At 32.6% G+C, this 16,058-nt stretch overlaps 2 protein-coding genes across 4 annotated transcripts in view; one reads left to right on the top strand and one right to left on the bottom strand.

Moving 5' to 3' along the window:
• Positions 1 to 631: 631 nt before the first annotated feature.
• Positions 632 to 3,257, bottom strand: LOC127725955 (collagen alpha-1(X) chain-like). Its single transcript, XM_052233258.1, has 4 exons — positions 3,233 to 3,257; positions 2,496 to 2,773; positions 1,456 to 1,602; positions 632 to 912 (listed from the first exon to the last, which is right to left on the bottom strand). Exons 1-4 carry the CDS (start codon positions 3,255 to 3,257, stop codon positions 649 to 651), a joined length of 714 nt encoding a protein of 237 aa, XP_052089218.1. The 3' UTR covers positions 632 to 648.
• Positions 3,258 to 6,817: 3,560 nt separating this feature from the next.
• The window catches only part of LOC127725335 (protein fem-1 homolog C-like), a 236,574-nt gene continuing 227,333 nt past the window's right edge, over positions 6,818 to 16,058 (top strand). Inside the window, exons 1-2 of one of the 3 annotated variants that reach the window (XM_052232260.1) lie at positions 6,821 to 8,289; positions 9,613 to 10,212. In XM_052232260.1, the coding sequence (XP_052088220.1) occupies positions 7,051 to 8,289; positions 9,613 to 10,056 (1,683 nt within the window). In that variant the 5' untranslated portion in view covers positions 6,821 to 7,050 and the 3' untranslated portion in view covers positions 10,057 to 10,212. Of the gene's footprint in view, positions 8,290 to 9,612; positions 10,213 to 16,058 lie in introns of those variants that run through there. The other 2 variants (XM_052232263.1, XM_052232262.1) reach the window with 2 other exon arrangements.

The raw sequence follows: 16,058 nt of genomic DNA, 5'->3' as shown, positions 1-16,058 counted from the left end.
AACAATTAATGACGAACTACAAAACGGCTAATCAGATTTGTACAAAATTTTGTGTGCATTTAGAAATCGTCAAGCTGTTGCTTTATATGTAAATCGGACAAGTGATCCACATTACATTTATACTTCTTGAGAAACACGTATGTACAACTAATAAAAGAATAAGTGGAAGAGGTATGTCTTATCCTTATAAGTAGAGAACCCACGTAAAGCGTTGCGAAAAAAAAAACACGCACTATTTGACCTTTTGATTCCGTCCACATTATAATGTTAACTGATATATAATCTTATTGATTGGATCTTTTCGATGATATTGACACATAAGGGAGTCCCCGAAATCGATTTTCTTTTTGCTGTCTAAATCAGGAAAGTTTGAGTTAAGTACGAACCAGTTTTATTTGCGCACAAATCTCCACCATCGTGAACCTAGATCATATATCAGATAAGTAAAACAAACCCCACATGCAGCGCAGCTATCAGCAGGATGTGTCCTTACTTGAACAAGTGAATTTAGCGATACATTGATTTATTTGTTCTGTTGTCTAGCCTAGTTCAGCTTTATCTCTGTAAAAGGATGTCTGATACGATTTATTTACTTATAATAAATGATTCAATACAAAACTACATTTTTTTAATTAAATCATTAAATAGTTATGGAAGAAATGTTTGAAATCTGTCTTTTGAGTTCATATCGTTCTTTTCGTCAGTTTTCATCAGATATCCAGAAAATGATGTAAACTGTAACCCAGACAACACTTGATTCTTTGGTAACACACAATATACCATGTCTCCCTTCTCTAAATAAACTATGGCACTGTTGGATGAACCCATTTCGTATTCTATGTTGCCTGTTTTCCCATCAGCCCATGTTCTGACAATATCCTGCATCGACTGGGTATTCATTTTTCGTTTTACCTGAAAATGAATACGCGCTTAATTAAGCGCTTGTCTAGCGTTTCTTGTCATAGAGTTCTAAATGGTTAACTACTGTACGAGTGATTTGTGAATAATGCGAGTAAAGTGCCTAATAAAATCTAAAATAAAATTTATCCACAAATTATTTTCAACTTGTGAGTATTTAGAGATTAACATATTGTACAGACACCAGTCTATTGCTGGAGACTGTATGTGCTTAGTTCATGAACATGTTGCACTTGATTGTAAAAGAAGTAAAATGTACGGATCCAAATTAATTCAATGAAGTAAGTATTTTGTAAACGACTGACTACTAAAGCCTCAAAAAATGAAAAAAAATGAAAACAATGATATAAATGATGGAAAAATATATTACAAGTCCTAACAACACTCAGACGTCAAAAGTAACCGACTCGACGAACAAATAACGGTGCTAAATTCATTAAATGGACTTTATCACTCCTCACAATTCTCTATAAGAAGACATGGTTCAAAATGTTTTGTTTAACGGGTTGCTGTAACCAGTAAACAATACAAACTTACACGTAAGGTGACTTCAGCAATGAAAGACTTCCTGGTGTGTATATGCATATGGAATTGGTAGAGTCCATTATAAGGTGTTACAAATACACCAACACTTTGACGGTAAGATTTACCATAATTTGCCAGTATTTGATCAAAAACTACTATCTGAAAATAGTGCTAAAATATTATCAGTATAAAGAACCCTAAAAAAGAAAAAAAAACCAAAGAAACAAAAATTGTTTCTAAATTATGTTTCTGCTTTGTTTAGCATGAATGTATGACAACTTCAAGCAAAACATACAGAGAAACAAGACCAAAGTCAACATGAACAGAACAGCTACAAACTTTAAATGATTACTAATAATTATTATCACGAAAATAAAATAAAACATTGCAAAGGGTACTAAACACTGTGTCTCGTATGCGATTGCTGATGTCAGTTTGAAAGTGTTATGTTGACTGCAAAACTAAGTTTGATCAGTAAAATAATGATTCTACAAAAACAAAACAAAAATAGACTTATTTCTTCATTTGTTATATCTTGATCTTGAAGAGGTTCCAGTCCATGTATCATAACATTCCACGAAGATTATAAAAAAGTTATTGAAGTCATTACTTTAAAATCTGTTTAATCCCCGACTGTATGGAAACGTTAACTGCATAAAAATAAATCCTTTTATTAGTAAAATATTATATAGAGAAATGAAAAAAAAACCTAACTTTTGACACCATCGACGATGGACTGTAGGATCGCTATGTCTCGCGTTGGTGACAAAATGTCATAGGCTCGAAAAAAAAGTCACAATAACATATTGTTTTGCATTACTTTTCGTCGATATATGAATAATAAAAAAACGGATTTCGTTAACATGTTTCTATCAATATATCTATATGCAAAAGTATAGCTAAAACAGCAATAGCAATGGTTCTCGGAAATACATGTATTGTCAATATTTTGTCTTAACTAAATTCCTACAAAAATAACAGTTTGGAGATTAAATTTTGCATTCAAAAGACAATAACAGTTTAACTTATATTTATATTACACCACAACTTACCCTATCCTGACCGAATGGTCCATATTGTGTCATAGTCATCACAGCTGAGAATGCAGTAAACACACTGGATTGTTTATGACTAATGGTATGTGTTGTATTAACTATCACATTCCCTGGAGGACCAGGTCTACCAGGGGGACCTACAGAGCCTTGTAGTCCGCTGTCTCCTTTGGGTCCTCGAGGACCAATCTTACCGTCAGGTCCAGGGATTCCTGGTAGACCTTGCGACCCTGGAGAACATTCACATTTTGATTGTGGTTGTGGAAATGGAAGTAAGTCTGAAATAATTTTTTGATATTTCATTTGTTGCAATATAAACTTGTCTTGTTGGGATAAGAAGTACTGTAATAGAAATAACATCATGCATTATATTATTTAAATTCGTCACATTTTTTCGCTTTTTAAAGTATTCTTTGGTCGATTGCTGCCTTTGCAGCTGGTAGAGAGAAACGCAAACTGAGACTCATAACAATTTGAGTGTATATGAAGCAACAAGGGGCAACAAACCAACCTTTATTTGTTGTAGCAAAAGCCCCATGAATATATAGATTTACTGGTCCCTTTGTTTCTAGCTGAGTAATTGGACAAACAGTTTCGTTGGGTGTTGTAACAGTTTTTGTTGGTTGCTTTTGGATTTTTTCTTTAGATATCGGCCCTCCAAACGAAATAATTGATTCCTCCGTAGTTTTAGTGACTGTTTCTTTTGAGTTGTAATCAAAGTCACGCGTCTGTGGTACAAACTCTGAGTTCTGAGACTGACATACTGCTAATGTTACAATAACTGTCACAAAGAATAAGATCGCAGTCATTGATACTACTAACGTCTACAACATAAACAAACGTTTTGCTAATGGTTCTTCATTATATAGACATATAAAAAGAAACAATGTTATAAAACAGGATTGAATTTATTTGAAAAGAAAGTGAAGATATTGGGGGAACATTTTATACACCATACATTTAAATATCAGTGCATAAATGTAATGATTAACAACAACTTTAAACAACTTTAGAGATTCAAAAACTATAATAACACTGTTCAAACCACGTAACAGAATCTTGTTACATAGATTTTGCTGTGCAATACCAGAATAGTGTTTAATAAAGAAACATGTAGACAATAAATATTTGACAAAGTTAAAAAATAAAATCTAAAATAATATTTAAAAACACCTTTCAACAATACATTAAAGAAAGTAAAGAACATATTGTAACACTTACCCCGTTGTACAGACCTTCGTGTTTTTCTTCATGGTGATACTGGGCTTATCAACAGAAGGTAAACTTACTATTGATAGAGAGGCAGATGTTTCGTCTTCCTATCTGGTGTCGATTTTAACAACATATAGATATAGGAAGATGTGGTATGAGTGCCAATGAGACAACTCTCTATCCAAGTCACAATTATAAAAGTAAACCATTATATGCATGAATGTCTGTTAATAGTGAAAAAGAAGACCGGGTGCCCACCTGTCGTGGGTGGTTCGCTCATTGACAAGTAAAACCAAAACATTTACCGGTTTGATTTCTAATTATCTCGACTACTCGATCCACAATAACAAATCGACATGTCATAATTTCGAAAGTTTTATTATCACACTTATGGGATAAGTCTACTCATCAAAACATTTTGCTGCATCAGTTTAAACATTGATTGAATCGGTTGTTATCTTCCTCTGCAATTTGAGCACGTATGATCATATGAAAGTTGTACACTTTTATATTTCAGCATGAATGGAACAAAAATCCAAGAGTTCTTTAGTTGTTACACACATTTAATTCCTTTTATTGCAATACAAATCTTTTAGAACATACAGCATAATAATAATTGTTTCTAACAATTACATCATCATTGAACATGTTGAACTATATTAAAAAAAAGTAGAGCATCATACGAGTGAAGATTATACAGGATCTGTAATAAGGTATTTCACGGGAGAAGAAAGCTGCAAATGGAAACACTAAATAGTCTGGTAAAAAAAACCTTTCGACTTTAACAATATTTTTGAAATCGTAAGACTTTAAGGACCGTACATTTCTATCTTCGTTTAGTGGCTTTAGCTACATTGTATGTCAACTGAAATGAAGTTCATATTTTTTTATTTTTACTATAAATGAAACTAATTCGCCATGTTTTATTTGCTGTTGATTGTGTTTATGTGTACGACTATTTTATTAAAAGAGGAGTCGAGGTTGATGATCTATTTTACTGTCCAATACTTCAGATAAATGCGGTTAACTATTTTTGCGTATCATATCATAAACATATCTCACAAAGGAGCTCAATATCTGCAAAGGGAGATATAAATACAACGATTGGCAAAAATTTCAGACGGAATAATTATAATGTGGCAAATATTTAAAGTAATAATTGTATTCCGGTAAAGGCTTCAATAGTTTTCAAATGTACCAGGCTAATAATTTGATACACCAGACGAGCGTTTCATCTACATGACTCATAAGTGACGCTCAAATCAAAATAGTTCCAACGCCAAACAAGTAGAAAGTTGAAGAGCATTGATAAAACTATATTTTGTGCCATTGAACATCATATATAGATATAAGAAGATGTGGTATGAGTGCCAATGAGACAACTCTCCATCCAAGTCAAAATTTATAAAAGTAAACCATTATAGGTCACAGTACGGTCTTCAACACGGAGCCTTGGCTCATACCGAACAGTAAGCTATAAAGGGCACCAAAAAATTACTAGTGTAAAACCATTCAAACGGGAAAACCAACGGTCTAATCTATATAAAAAAAAAACGAGAAACGAGAAACACTTGTGAACCACATCAACAAACGACAACTACTGAACATCAGATTCCTGACTTAGGACAGGTGCAAACAAATGCAGCGGGTTTAAACGTTTTAATGGTACCAAACCTTCACCCTTTTTCTGAAAGAATAGTGTAACATCACAACATAGAAAGACACACTATAAAATATCACCTGAAATAGCTTAACTCAATCAAAGGACATATTAACACCATTGAACATACACTGAACAAATAAATTTGACCTATGACACAATGTAAATACAAAATAAATAAACTAAGGGAAGAATAATAAAAGTAACAAGTTATATCGGTAAGAAATGTTAAACAATTAAAGAAAAACAATATGCTCGAACAAAAATACCATCCATTTGCAATAACTTTAAACACAGGTAAATGAAAATAATTTTGTTGTTAGGTATACGTGTGCAGTACCAATAGAGAAAGGAAATATTTTTACAAAATAAATAATTTTGAATACAAAATAAATGAACTAAGGGAAGAATAATAAAAGTAACATGTTATATCGGTAAGAAATGTTAAACAATTAAAGAAAAACAATATGCTCGAACAAAAATACCATCCATTTGCAATAACTTTAAACACAGGTAAATGAAAATAATTTTGTTGTTAGGTATACGTGTACAGTACCAATAGAGAAAGGAAATATTTTTACAAAATAAATAATTTTAATGTTCATAGTACGAAGTGAAAATTTATAGTTATACCAAACACTTATCAAAGCTGGTATATAGACCAGATATAAACCTGAATAACATTAAATAACAAAAAAGCAATACAATTAGTATCAACAGGTCAAATAAACAAGAAAGTACGATTTGAGAGTACTCGCAGTTACTGACAGCTAGTTAAAAGCCAAAACAGTTAATAATAAAAAATCATGCATCAGAGACTAAAATCTACTAAAACACATCCCAGGGATTTAGTATTTTAACGTCATGGACAGTCAAAGAAGAAATGACTAGTGCAATGCCAAAAATAAATGTATCGATAGACAGTAGGATAGTTAGGATTTTAACCTCTTTATAGATCTAAACGAACGTGGGTGTGTCTTTATACACCCCACTTGAAAAAAAAATACAAATTTAGTTATGTTTTAATTTGCTGATGACAAAATCGATATTAGTGCCAATGTAAACTATATTCAAAGATCTAATTACATATGCATATTAATTATCCTATCAGGATAATAGTAACAAGTTTCTATGCGCCCTTCTAATAGAACATACAGTTCAATTGGGTCTTATTGTATCTGTTTACATCGGTTTTTGTGAAGTTTAAGCATGAACAAACTTACAACTGTCACGTAGGGATTGACACAATCTTACATAATATTTGGTCGATTGTCGTTCGATTTATGAAATCTATTTTGGTTGTCCATCACAAATACATTCAATTGAACAAGATATTAATGTTCTAACTTTGATAAACTATTATTACTTTTACAATATATAACATCGGACAAGGTCATTTATTTTAATATCTAGCACAGGTAGATAAATTAAAAAATTCTATATAGATCAGCTGACACGGAACTGAAAATTCCCAAAGGATATATTGTCTTATATCCTGCATTATGTGTTCGACGCATGATTTCATAAACACTTTTCATAATTTCAAATGTTGATATTATATTTTTGGATTATTGGTTCATTAACGGTTAAAAGGTATTTTACATACAGGAACATACATATCACTTAGTTTTGAATAGCTATTTAACTACCGTTTCTAAAGATATATGTTAATAGTGCTTAAATATGTCAGCTGAACTGAGTATTTCTGAAATAGAAAAGATTGCCAGGATTATACACACATGTATCGATGAAGATAAACCTAACAAAATCATCAGTACATTATGTATGTTGACAATAAGTCAGCGGAAATCAATAGTGACTTTCAAAATCGATGGAAGGCCTGCATTATATTTTGCATGCTTAAAGGGTAACGCAGATATTATGAAATATTTGTTGGACGAATGTGACCCTGACGTTGAACAAAAAGGGTTATTTAAAATCCGAAATTTGAAAAACGATATTGAAGCTCCACCTTTATGGTGTGCTACTGGTCTTGATAATGGGCTTGATATAATCAAACTTCTGACTGAATATGGTGCAGACGTAAATGGACCTACCAATTCGGATTCGACGCCATTGATATCGGCGTGTATATTGCTAAATATTCCTATAGTCGAATTTCTCGTAGAGCATGGTGCAAACATCAGGAAGACTACAGAAAAAGGATATTCGGGTTTAATGGCAGCCGTAGCTAGCACGGAACTATGTGCATATCTTATTTCTAAAGGAGCAAGTGTTAACGCTTCAAGTATGAATGGATATACGGCCCTACATCATGCTGCACATGATCATAAATTAGAAACCGTTAAGTTATTATGTCGGAATGGAGGATCAATGACCGCTAAAACAAACTATCAAGAAACACCCCTTACAATCGCTGCTCTTAGAGGCAGTTCGTTGGTTATGAAATATTTTCTAGATACTTATGAATTTCCACTCGAAGAAAAATGCGATGCATTTGATTTATTGGGTTGTTTTTTAGTAGACGATGACGTCACACGGTGTGTTTTAATGTGGGAAACAGCATTAAGGTTGCGTTTTGAAGCTGAAAATACCATGACCAATACCGTAAAAAAGGTGACACCTGTATCTTACTTTCAGTATGCAGTTGAAATTACGTCAGTAGAATCTTTACGTGTACTAACTGAACCAAATGATCTTTACATGCAAGCACTACTGAAATATTCCCGGATTTATGGTGAAAATCATCCAGTATCAATCGGAAATATCATTTACCGTGGGGCTCTGTATGGAGATAATGGCTGTTATCAGCGGTGTGTGGAACTATGGAAATACGCTTACACACTTAGGTTCAAACAAGACGATCCTTTAAATGATGACACTATCCAAAGCGCGATAAGTTTAGTTAATATAATTTGTAAATTAGAAACCAAATGGATTAACAAGAAAACAAAAGAACAGGTAATTTATTAAAACAAATACAGTTTAAAAAATGCAGACGAATACAATTATTGCTTGAGTAAAAAGCTATTCAAAAAATGGTTTTTAATGTCAGCGCTAAAATGTTTAGATGTTTTCGCTAATATGTCTTTTGCTCGCGGCTATCAACAATCATTATGAACAAAACCCATGTCGTATATTTTGCTGTTAAATAAATGCAACAGTAGTATACTGCTGTTCAATAGTCATAAATCGATTAAGCGAAAACAAATCCGGGTCACAAACCAAATCCGAGGTAAACACACCAACTATAAGAGGGAAACAACGAAACAACAGAAACACTGAGCTGCAACAAAAACAAACGCCATCATACATAGAAACGGACTATTTGAAAACAACTGCCATATTTCTGGCTTAGTACATGATATTTTAAGAAAAAAAAATGGTGGGTTGAACCTGGTTTATGGGTAGCCAAATTAAAACGTGAAATCGACAATGAGTGTCGGTTGAGATCAACAATTTCCGTCAAAAGACAAGATTTCAGCTGCATAATTATTACGATATTCCAGTGCATTCCTATCATGATTTCCTTGATTGAGGGTTTCTTCTTACAAGAAAGCGTTTAAAGCAAAGATTCCCAGCAGTGAAGTTATTCCTTCGAGAATTTTACGGACACTATCACCGATTGTTTGACCGTTAAGGAATATCTATTTCACAGATGACGCCAGATATGTTCCAATTGTAGACAACAATCATGTGCTTTTTTCCTTGAAGGTGCCCTACCGAATTAGACTTATAAACAAGTTTGTACTAGCAAGTGCAAAAAAAAAAAATCAAATCAAACTACACGACGGGTGCCATATGTGGAGCAGGATCTACTTATTCTTCCTGATAATACGAGATCACCCCTGGTTTCATGGGGTTTGTGTTGGTCAGTCTCTAGTTTTATATGTTTTGTTTTGTGAATTGTTGTTTGTCTTTTAGTCGTTTTTAGTTTGTTTTCGACTTATGAGTTTGAAAATCCCTTTGGTATGTTCCGCCTTTCGTTAAGGATTGTGAAATGTCAGATGCGACAAAATAAAAAGAGAAAATTAACGAATAGATTAAGGCCTTAAATAATAAATAAAAAATAACAATGACAGAAAATAGGCAAACATCAAGCAAGGGACAGGCATACAAAGAACGTGTGCGGCGGTTCAGTTAAACATGTGTGTGAGTGCTCAAACTGGTCCCTAACCTGAGAAAGTGTGTAACGAAAGAACAACAAACCAAACAGGGAAAAACATTTAAATAGGGTAGTCTTTTTAATTTTTTTTATATTGATTAGCCTATTTATTATTTCAGGTGCAGATGACCGATGTTTTGGATGTCTTCAAGTTGATTGTTCGTCAGATTGAATGCGGTAAAAGTGTTCTCACGATACACCCGTTAAGCATTATTGAACAAAGACATTTGCAGTGCTTAATGAAGTTAACACTGCATTTAATTCGACTTTTCCAGTTTATAGGTGGTAGCGTGAATGAGCGTGTAGACTTCATAGAACAAGTTGCGTACTTGGTTCAACTTGATCCCAGAGGAATAAATAATCAGACATTACTACACTTAGCAGTAGATCCCGATATATCTAAAGTAGGAGATGTTTCTCTGATGAAATTTCCATCAGTTTATGTGGTAGATATACTTTTGGTCTGTGGTGCAAATACTAATACCCGTAGCAACGACGGATATGATCCACTCATAAAAAGCATTAAATTTTCTGACCTGCCTTCTGAAAAGGTTTTAAACTAGATGGAAAACATCTGTTTCAGAATATTACAGTCAAACGTTTGAAAAACAGTTAAATGATTTCAATATTTTTTAATTTATTTTTGTTGATTTGTTTATTATTTTTTTGTTATTTTATATGATACAATCTTGTAAATGAATGTTAGAATAGGACACTTATTTTCTCATTTGAATTGCTTCTCATTTTGATATGTTGAGGCCTTTTACAGCTTTCTATGGAGTATGGGGTTTACTCATTAATTTCTGCTTCTTGCTAGTCTTTTCTATCCCCAAAGCACAGAATACGAATAAACTCATAAAACTTGTAACTATACGAGAGACAAATAAATATGGCCGTCAATTCTGATGTCTGATCTCTCTCTGGATTGGTAGCGCGAATAATTAATCCATAGTAAAAAATGATACGTTCATTAAACATGTGGAACAGCTGATACATATATGTACAGTGTTCTAAAAACTATATGATTTACAAAAGGGGTAGACCTACTAAAATAATATTCTTGTACTTTTGTACGAATTAAACGGGAATGTCCTTAATTCTACAATGAAAATAGATCAGAGAAATACGAGACATACAGCTAAATGCGCTGCTTCTTACATATAGGAGCCCCTGGGATCCTTGCTGTAGGCCAAAACGTAATCAAAGCAAAGACTGACGAACTTGACCTTGCTATGGTATTTATTCATAATTTACCGTAAGTAAATTTTCTTAGCAGGAATAAAAACATAAAATCAATCGCAGACGAAAAATATAGGAGTCCTCGACTCAAAATGCTTATTCTAATAATCGTGACTAAACAAATCTGGGCATGTCGATTCTTTCAGTTAAGAAATCATAACTGTACACTTTCGGGAACACGCTTAGAATGTGGACCCAACGGTAAAGAAATAGCAACCATGACACAGTTGCGCCATATCTGACGTTATCGATACAGATAATAAGTGAAATATACACCAGAATATACCTGAACCTATAAATAACAACAGACTAACTGATACAAACTCTCAAAATGCAAAAGTAACAAACTTTATTACTTGGGAATCATCAGTGCACACATCTACATCATTGTTAACATGGTTAAGGGCCATATGGTGACATTTTCTATAATAACTGCTATAGCGCGTTATGTTTGCGTGCATTCCTTTTACATATGCTCGAACAATTTTCTACGTTTGCGCGACAAAACGCATTATGCTTGCACGAAATTTACATGTTGAAAGTTTACTATATTTGCGCGAATTAATTAAATATTCTAAAAGAAATAATAAAAAATTCGTCAACTGAAATAGAAAAGTGGTTTAAACACGGCTTGAATTTGAGATTGTCAGATCTTCTTTAAAGTCAGTTTTGTAGATGATTTAATGTAAAATGCTACTGAGTATGAAAGCCACAAACTATTTGCCAACTACTTAGTTGAAAATGACGTCACAAGTTAGTATGCAATACCGCCTAGAATGTTGACGCTTGTTCCAAATAAACGCACAAAAGGTACCAACAATGACCCAGAGTCTTATCACAGGACTGACTTATATCTGATTCCTGTTGAGGTAAAATGCTGTGTAATGTGTCCATAATGTAGTGTTTATACTTAAAATTGAGAATGGAAATGGGGAATGTGTCAAAGAGACAACAACCCGACCATAGAACACACAACAGCAGAAGGTCACCAACAGGTCTTCAATGCAGCGAGAAATTCCCGCACCCGGAGGCTTCCTTCATCTGGCCCCTAAACAAATATATATACTAGTTCAGTGATAATGAACGCCGTACTTAACTCCAAATTGTACACAAGAAACTAAAATTAAAAATAATACAAGACTAACAAAGGCTAGAGGCTCCTGACTTGGGACAGGCGCAAAAATGCGGCGGGGTTAAACATGTTTATGAGATCTCAACCCTCCCCCTATACCTCTAGCCAATGTAGAAAAGTAAACGCATAACAATACGCACATTAAAATTCAGTTCAAGAGAAGTCCGAGTCTGATGTCAGAAGATGTAACCAAAGAAAATAAACAAAATGACAATAATACATAAATAACAACAGACTACTAGCAGTTAACTGACATGCCAGCTCCAGACTTCAATTAAACTGATTGAAAGATTATGTCTTCATCATATGAATATCAGGCACAATCCTTCCCGTTAGGGGTTTAGTATCATACCATCATAACATATATGAGAAGAACATAACCCGTGTCATGCCAACAACTGGTTTTTAAATAAATGTGTTTAGTTCGGATGCAAAGACCCTATAAGTGAATCAATATTAACGCCAAAATATGCAATCTTTAATGACCTGACAACAGTATCCTAACTATATCCCTTCTTAATTAGCATGTTCCTTTCCAGGAAAGACAAAATGTATCAGGTAAATTTGCACAAATGTAACACCATTTGTTCGCGCAAACGTAATAACTGTCAAATTTCAAATTCGCGTAAATTTAGGTCACCTTACTACTTACATCCACGTCATTTGTTGGTTAGTATATCTGTAGATCAATTCTGTATAGATAAACGAAAATGCAATCAAAGCTTATATATCAATCTGTAGATTTCACATGCCATAATTCTTATTATTCTTTTTTTTTTTGACAATGATAATTGATTTATAAGTCTATAGCTGTTACAATTACGTTATTGCTACAGCTTTCACAAACAAGGTACCCTGATATATTGATATCTTTAAGAACAGGGTGTCTAAAAGATAATTTTTACTTTATAATTGTTAGTTAATTACATACTTTTATACAAACATATACAAATGCAAATCATCTAAATTGTTTTTTGTTCCGGATTTGACCTTTACTTTTCCATCCTTATACAATCTACCTGACATATATTTCCCCCTTTTAGAAAAATCGTGCGTGTGTCCAGTGTGATCAGAAAATCATAACCTGACATGATTAAAGGATATAGTGTTTGTATTGATCTTATTAATTTTGGATTATAATCAAAAGGAAAGATGTTATATGTTTCTTAATATCGAAATAGAATTTTCATTGTCTTTTATAATGTTTCGTAAATTTTGTGTTATGATTTAAAGTTTTAAAATAAGTGTAATTTAAGGAGAGGGGTTAATTTTATAGATGCATTAGTTAATTTATCATTATATACATTAGAATACTTATTAATCTTAGTAAGTTAAGAACCCCGATTTCCTGGAATGTTCGACATTCACATGATCAATGCCCCCAAAAAGTATTGTATTCATGGACAATGCATCATACTACAGTGTCCGTGTTGAGAGTACGAAATCTCCAACCTCTTACTCGAGAAAAGACGATATGAAGGTTGTTTTTAAATAAGAATGGTATCGAATTTGACAGCAATTTACCAAACCAAAGTTATATCAAATGATTAAATCTAAGAAAATTGCACCTGTATATAAGGTAGATGAATTCCTCAAAAAGAAAGGACATGAAGTACTTAGACTTCCCCTTTACCATTGTGATTTAAACCCTATTGAACTTGTATGGGGTTATTTGAAGGGATTTATTGGTCAAGAAAATTCAACATTTAAACTTAATGATGATAAATCACTCTTCCAAATAGGATTTGAACAAATTGATAGGATAGTGCTAAGTGGTTAAACTCTTGTGATCATGTTAAAAAATATTATTGAACCGAGCTATTGGCAAAATGATGCAATCCAGGAGGAAATTCAAAAAGTTGTTATACACATTCAATCTGATTCTGAATCTGAGAGTGAAAAAGATGATTATACTGATGGAGATGAGACTGAAGATTATGAATGGCCATAAAAATAAATTTGATGTGAGAAATTTTTTTTTTCCTTGTACTAAACTTAAACATAAAAAGTGAACAAATCCTGTCAAAACTCATGTCTAATAACATAACATATGAAGGTATTCCGTTGCCTATAAAGTACTGTTTTACTAGTTTATACTATTTCTAATATTTTCTAAATAGAAAATGGACAATGGAGATTCCTATCATATATAGAACTTTTAAAACAATCACATGACATGAAATCTAATTTTGTTTGCTGGTCAGTTAAGGTCTTCTTTATATTTAAATATACAAAGTCAAAAGGTATAAATAAACAAACATTCAAAGCACATGTATGTTGGTTTTGTTTTTATTGGATGGCTGTTACACTATATATACTTACTCCATCAGGTAATCTACACTTCAAAAAATAAAATTAACATAGAGACCTAATGGGAAACTTTTTTAATTATAGACCAAAAATTATAAAATTAATAGTCAGAGTTCGTATATATCATATATTAACAAACATCAAGGAAAACATAATTTGAAAAAATGAATTTTTAAGAATTTTTTTCTGCAAATATATAGAAGTCAAATGGACAATATGAAGTACTTAATTTTCAACACAAGCCTAAACTTTGAAAATCTTTTATATAAAAACTTTTTCGCTGCTCCCCACAATTGTGTTTATTTTTATAAATGATTTTGGACATAAAATGATAAATATCTTATGTTTTCTTATTTCTTCATTTGTGCATAAAAAATAACAAGATGTTACTAATTACGATGTGTTTGTAAAAATACTCCCAGCAATTATTAACAATGACAAGACACACGATACAAAGAATCATAAAAATCGGACTTCATACGGACAGATATAGTTGACCTACTGCTTATAACATTTGAGAAACGGACATAATCATGTAACTTTAACCTTGATCACTGATCTATGAAATGAGGTCGAGGTCAGATGAACCCTGTCTGGCGGACATGTAGACGTTGCAAGGAACCCATATACCAAATATAATTATCCTATTCCTTATAATAAGTGACAAATTCACATGACAAAAAAAAAAATGTTTTTCAAGCAGTCACTGAACCATGAAAATAAGGTCAATGACAATGGACATATGACAGACGGAAATTTCGTAACATAAGAAATCGGCATACAACATATGAAGCATCCAGGTCTTCTTCCTTCTGAAATATAAAGCTTTATACAAATAGTTTACGCCGCCGCCGGATAGTAATACATACGTCTCGCATACTGCGACTTTCCGGTAGGCGAGACAAAAACCTAAGAGATCTTCAGTTGTTGCAAACATTCAATGCCTTTTATTGCCAATCAAATCTTTGGCATTAAGATGAAAAAATTGATAACTATAATCAGCCAATTACATTAACATTGAATTATATTTAAAAGTAGAGCATAATACTAGAAAAGATTATAAAAGATCTTTAATTACGTATTTCATGATGCGATAAAAACAAATCTATATTGAGAAGAAAGCTGAAAGCAGAAACAAGAGAATGTCCAGTAAAATAATTAAACCAACAGCATTCAACAATATATTTTTATATCGTCAGAAAACTGTTATTCTCATAGATTTATTATGTCCAATAGGTATAACTACATCGTTGATCATCTGGATGAATCTCATCTCATCTTAACTGTACCTTTAACAAGTCAGGCCGTACGGTGACCTATAGTTGTTAACTTCTATGTCATTTGGTCTCTTGTGGAGAGTTGTCTCATTGGCAATCATACCACATCTTCTTATTTTTATTTGTGTTGTTCGCTATTGTTTGTTTGTATGTGTACCAATATTATTTTAGGATGAGTCGTTGTTGATGGTGTATGGTAATGTTTAATACTTCAGATAATCCTGTTATCCGGTTTTCATCTTCATTCCCAGATATATTTCATAAACAAGGAAAATTAATATCCACAAGCAGAGATGTAATATAAACAAGGCGGATGACTTAAGTCTATATATATATAATGCGGCGAATCTTTAAATAACTGTATGCCGGTTGGGTAATCCAAATAAACTCCAAGGTACACATTACCTTGGTGACTTCTATAATTATTTGTAGATATGCATCAATCACGAGCTGGATTTAACTCATACAAGCTTATTTCATAATGGATATATGATGCTGCTTCTGGTTAATAGACAACGAACACTGAACATTATAGTTTATATGGATTATATTAACTCACATTATTATATTATATCCCATGTTTGAGCTGTTTTTCATTTATATTTTC

Source organism: Mytilus californianus, unplaced genomic scaffold (genome assembly GCF_021869535.1).
Source record: "Mytilus californianus isolate M0D057914Y unplaced genomic scaffold, xbMytCali1.0.p SCAF_15, whole genome shotgun sequence".
Classification (NCBI taxonomy): Eukaryota; Metazoa; Mollusca; class Bivalvia; order Mytilida; family Mytilidae; genus Mytilus; species Mytilus californianus.
The sequence above is the reverse complement of the archived record's forward strand: the minus strand, read 5'-3'. Positions and strand labels throughout refer to the sequence as shown.

Coding starts and splice junctions, on each gene's coding strand:
- LOC127725955 (XM_052233258.1), bottom strand. CDS start 3,257: ATGTCAGTCTCAGAACTCAGAGTTT. Junction 2,774..3,232: donor AGTCTCAGAACTCAGAGTTT/GTACCACAGACG, acceptor AAATTATTTCAG/ACTTACTTCCATTTCCACAA. Junction 913..1,455: donor TTGCTGAAGTCACCTTACGT/GTAAGTTTGTAT, acceptor ATTCATTTTCAG/GTAAAACGAAAAATGAATAC.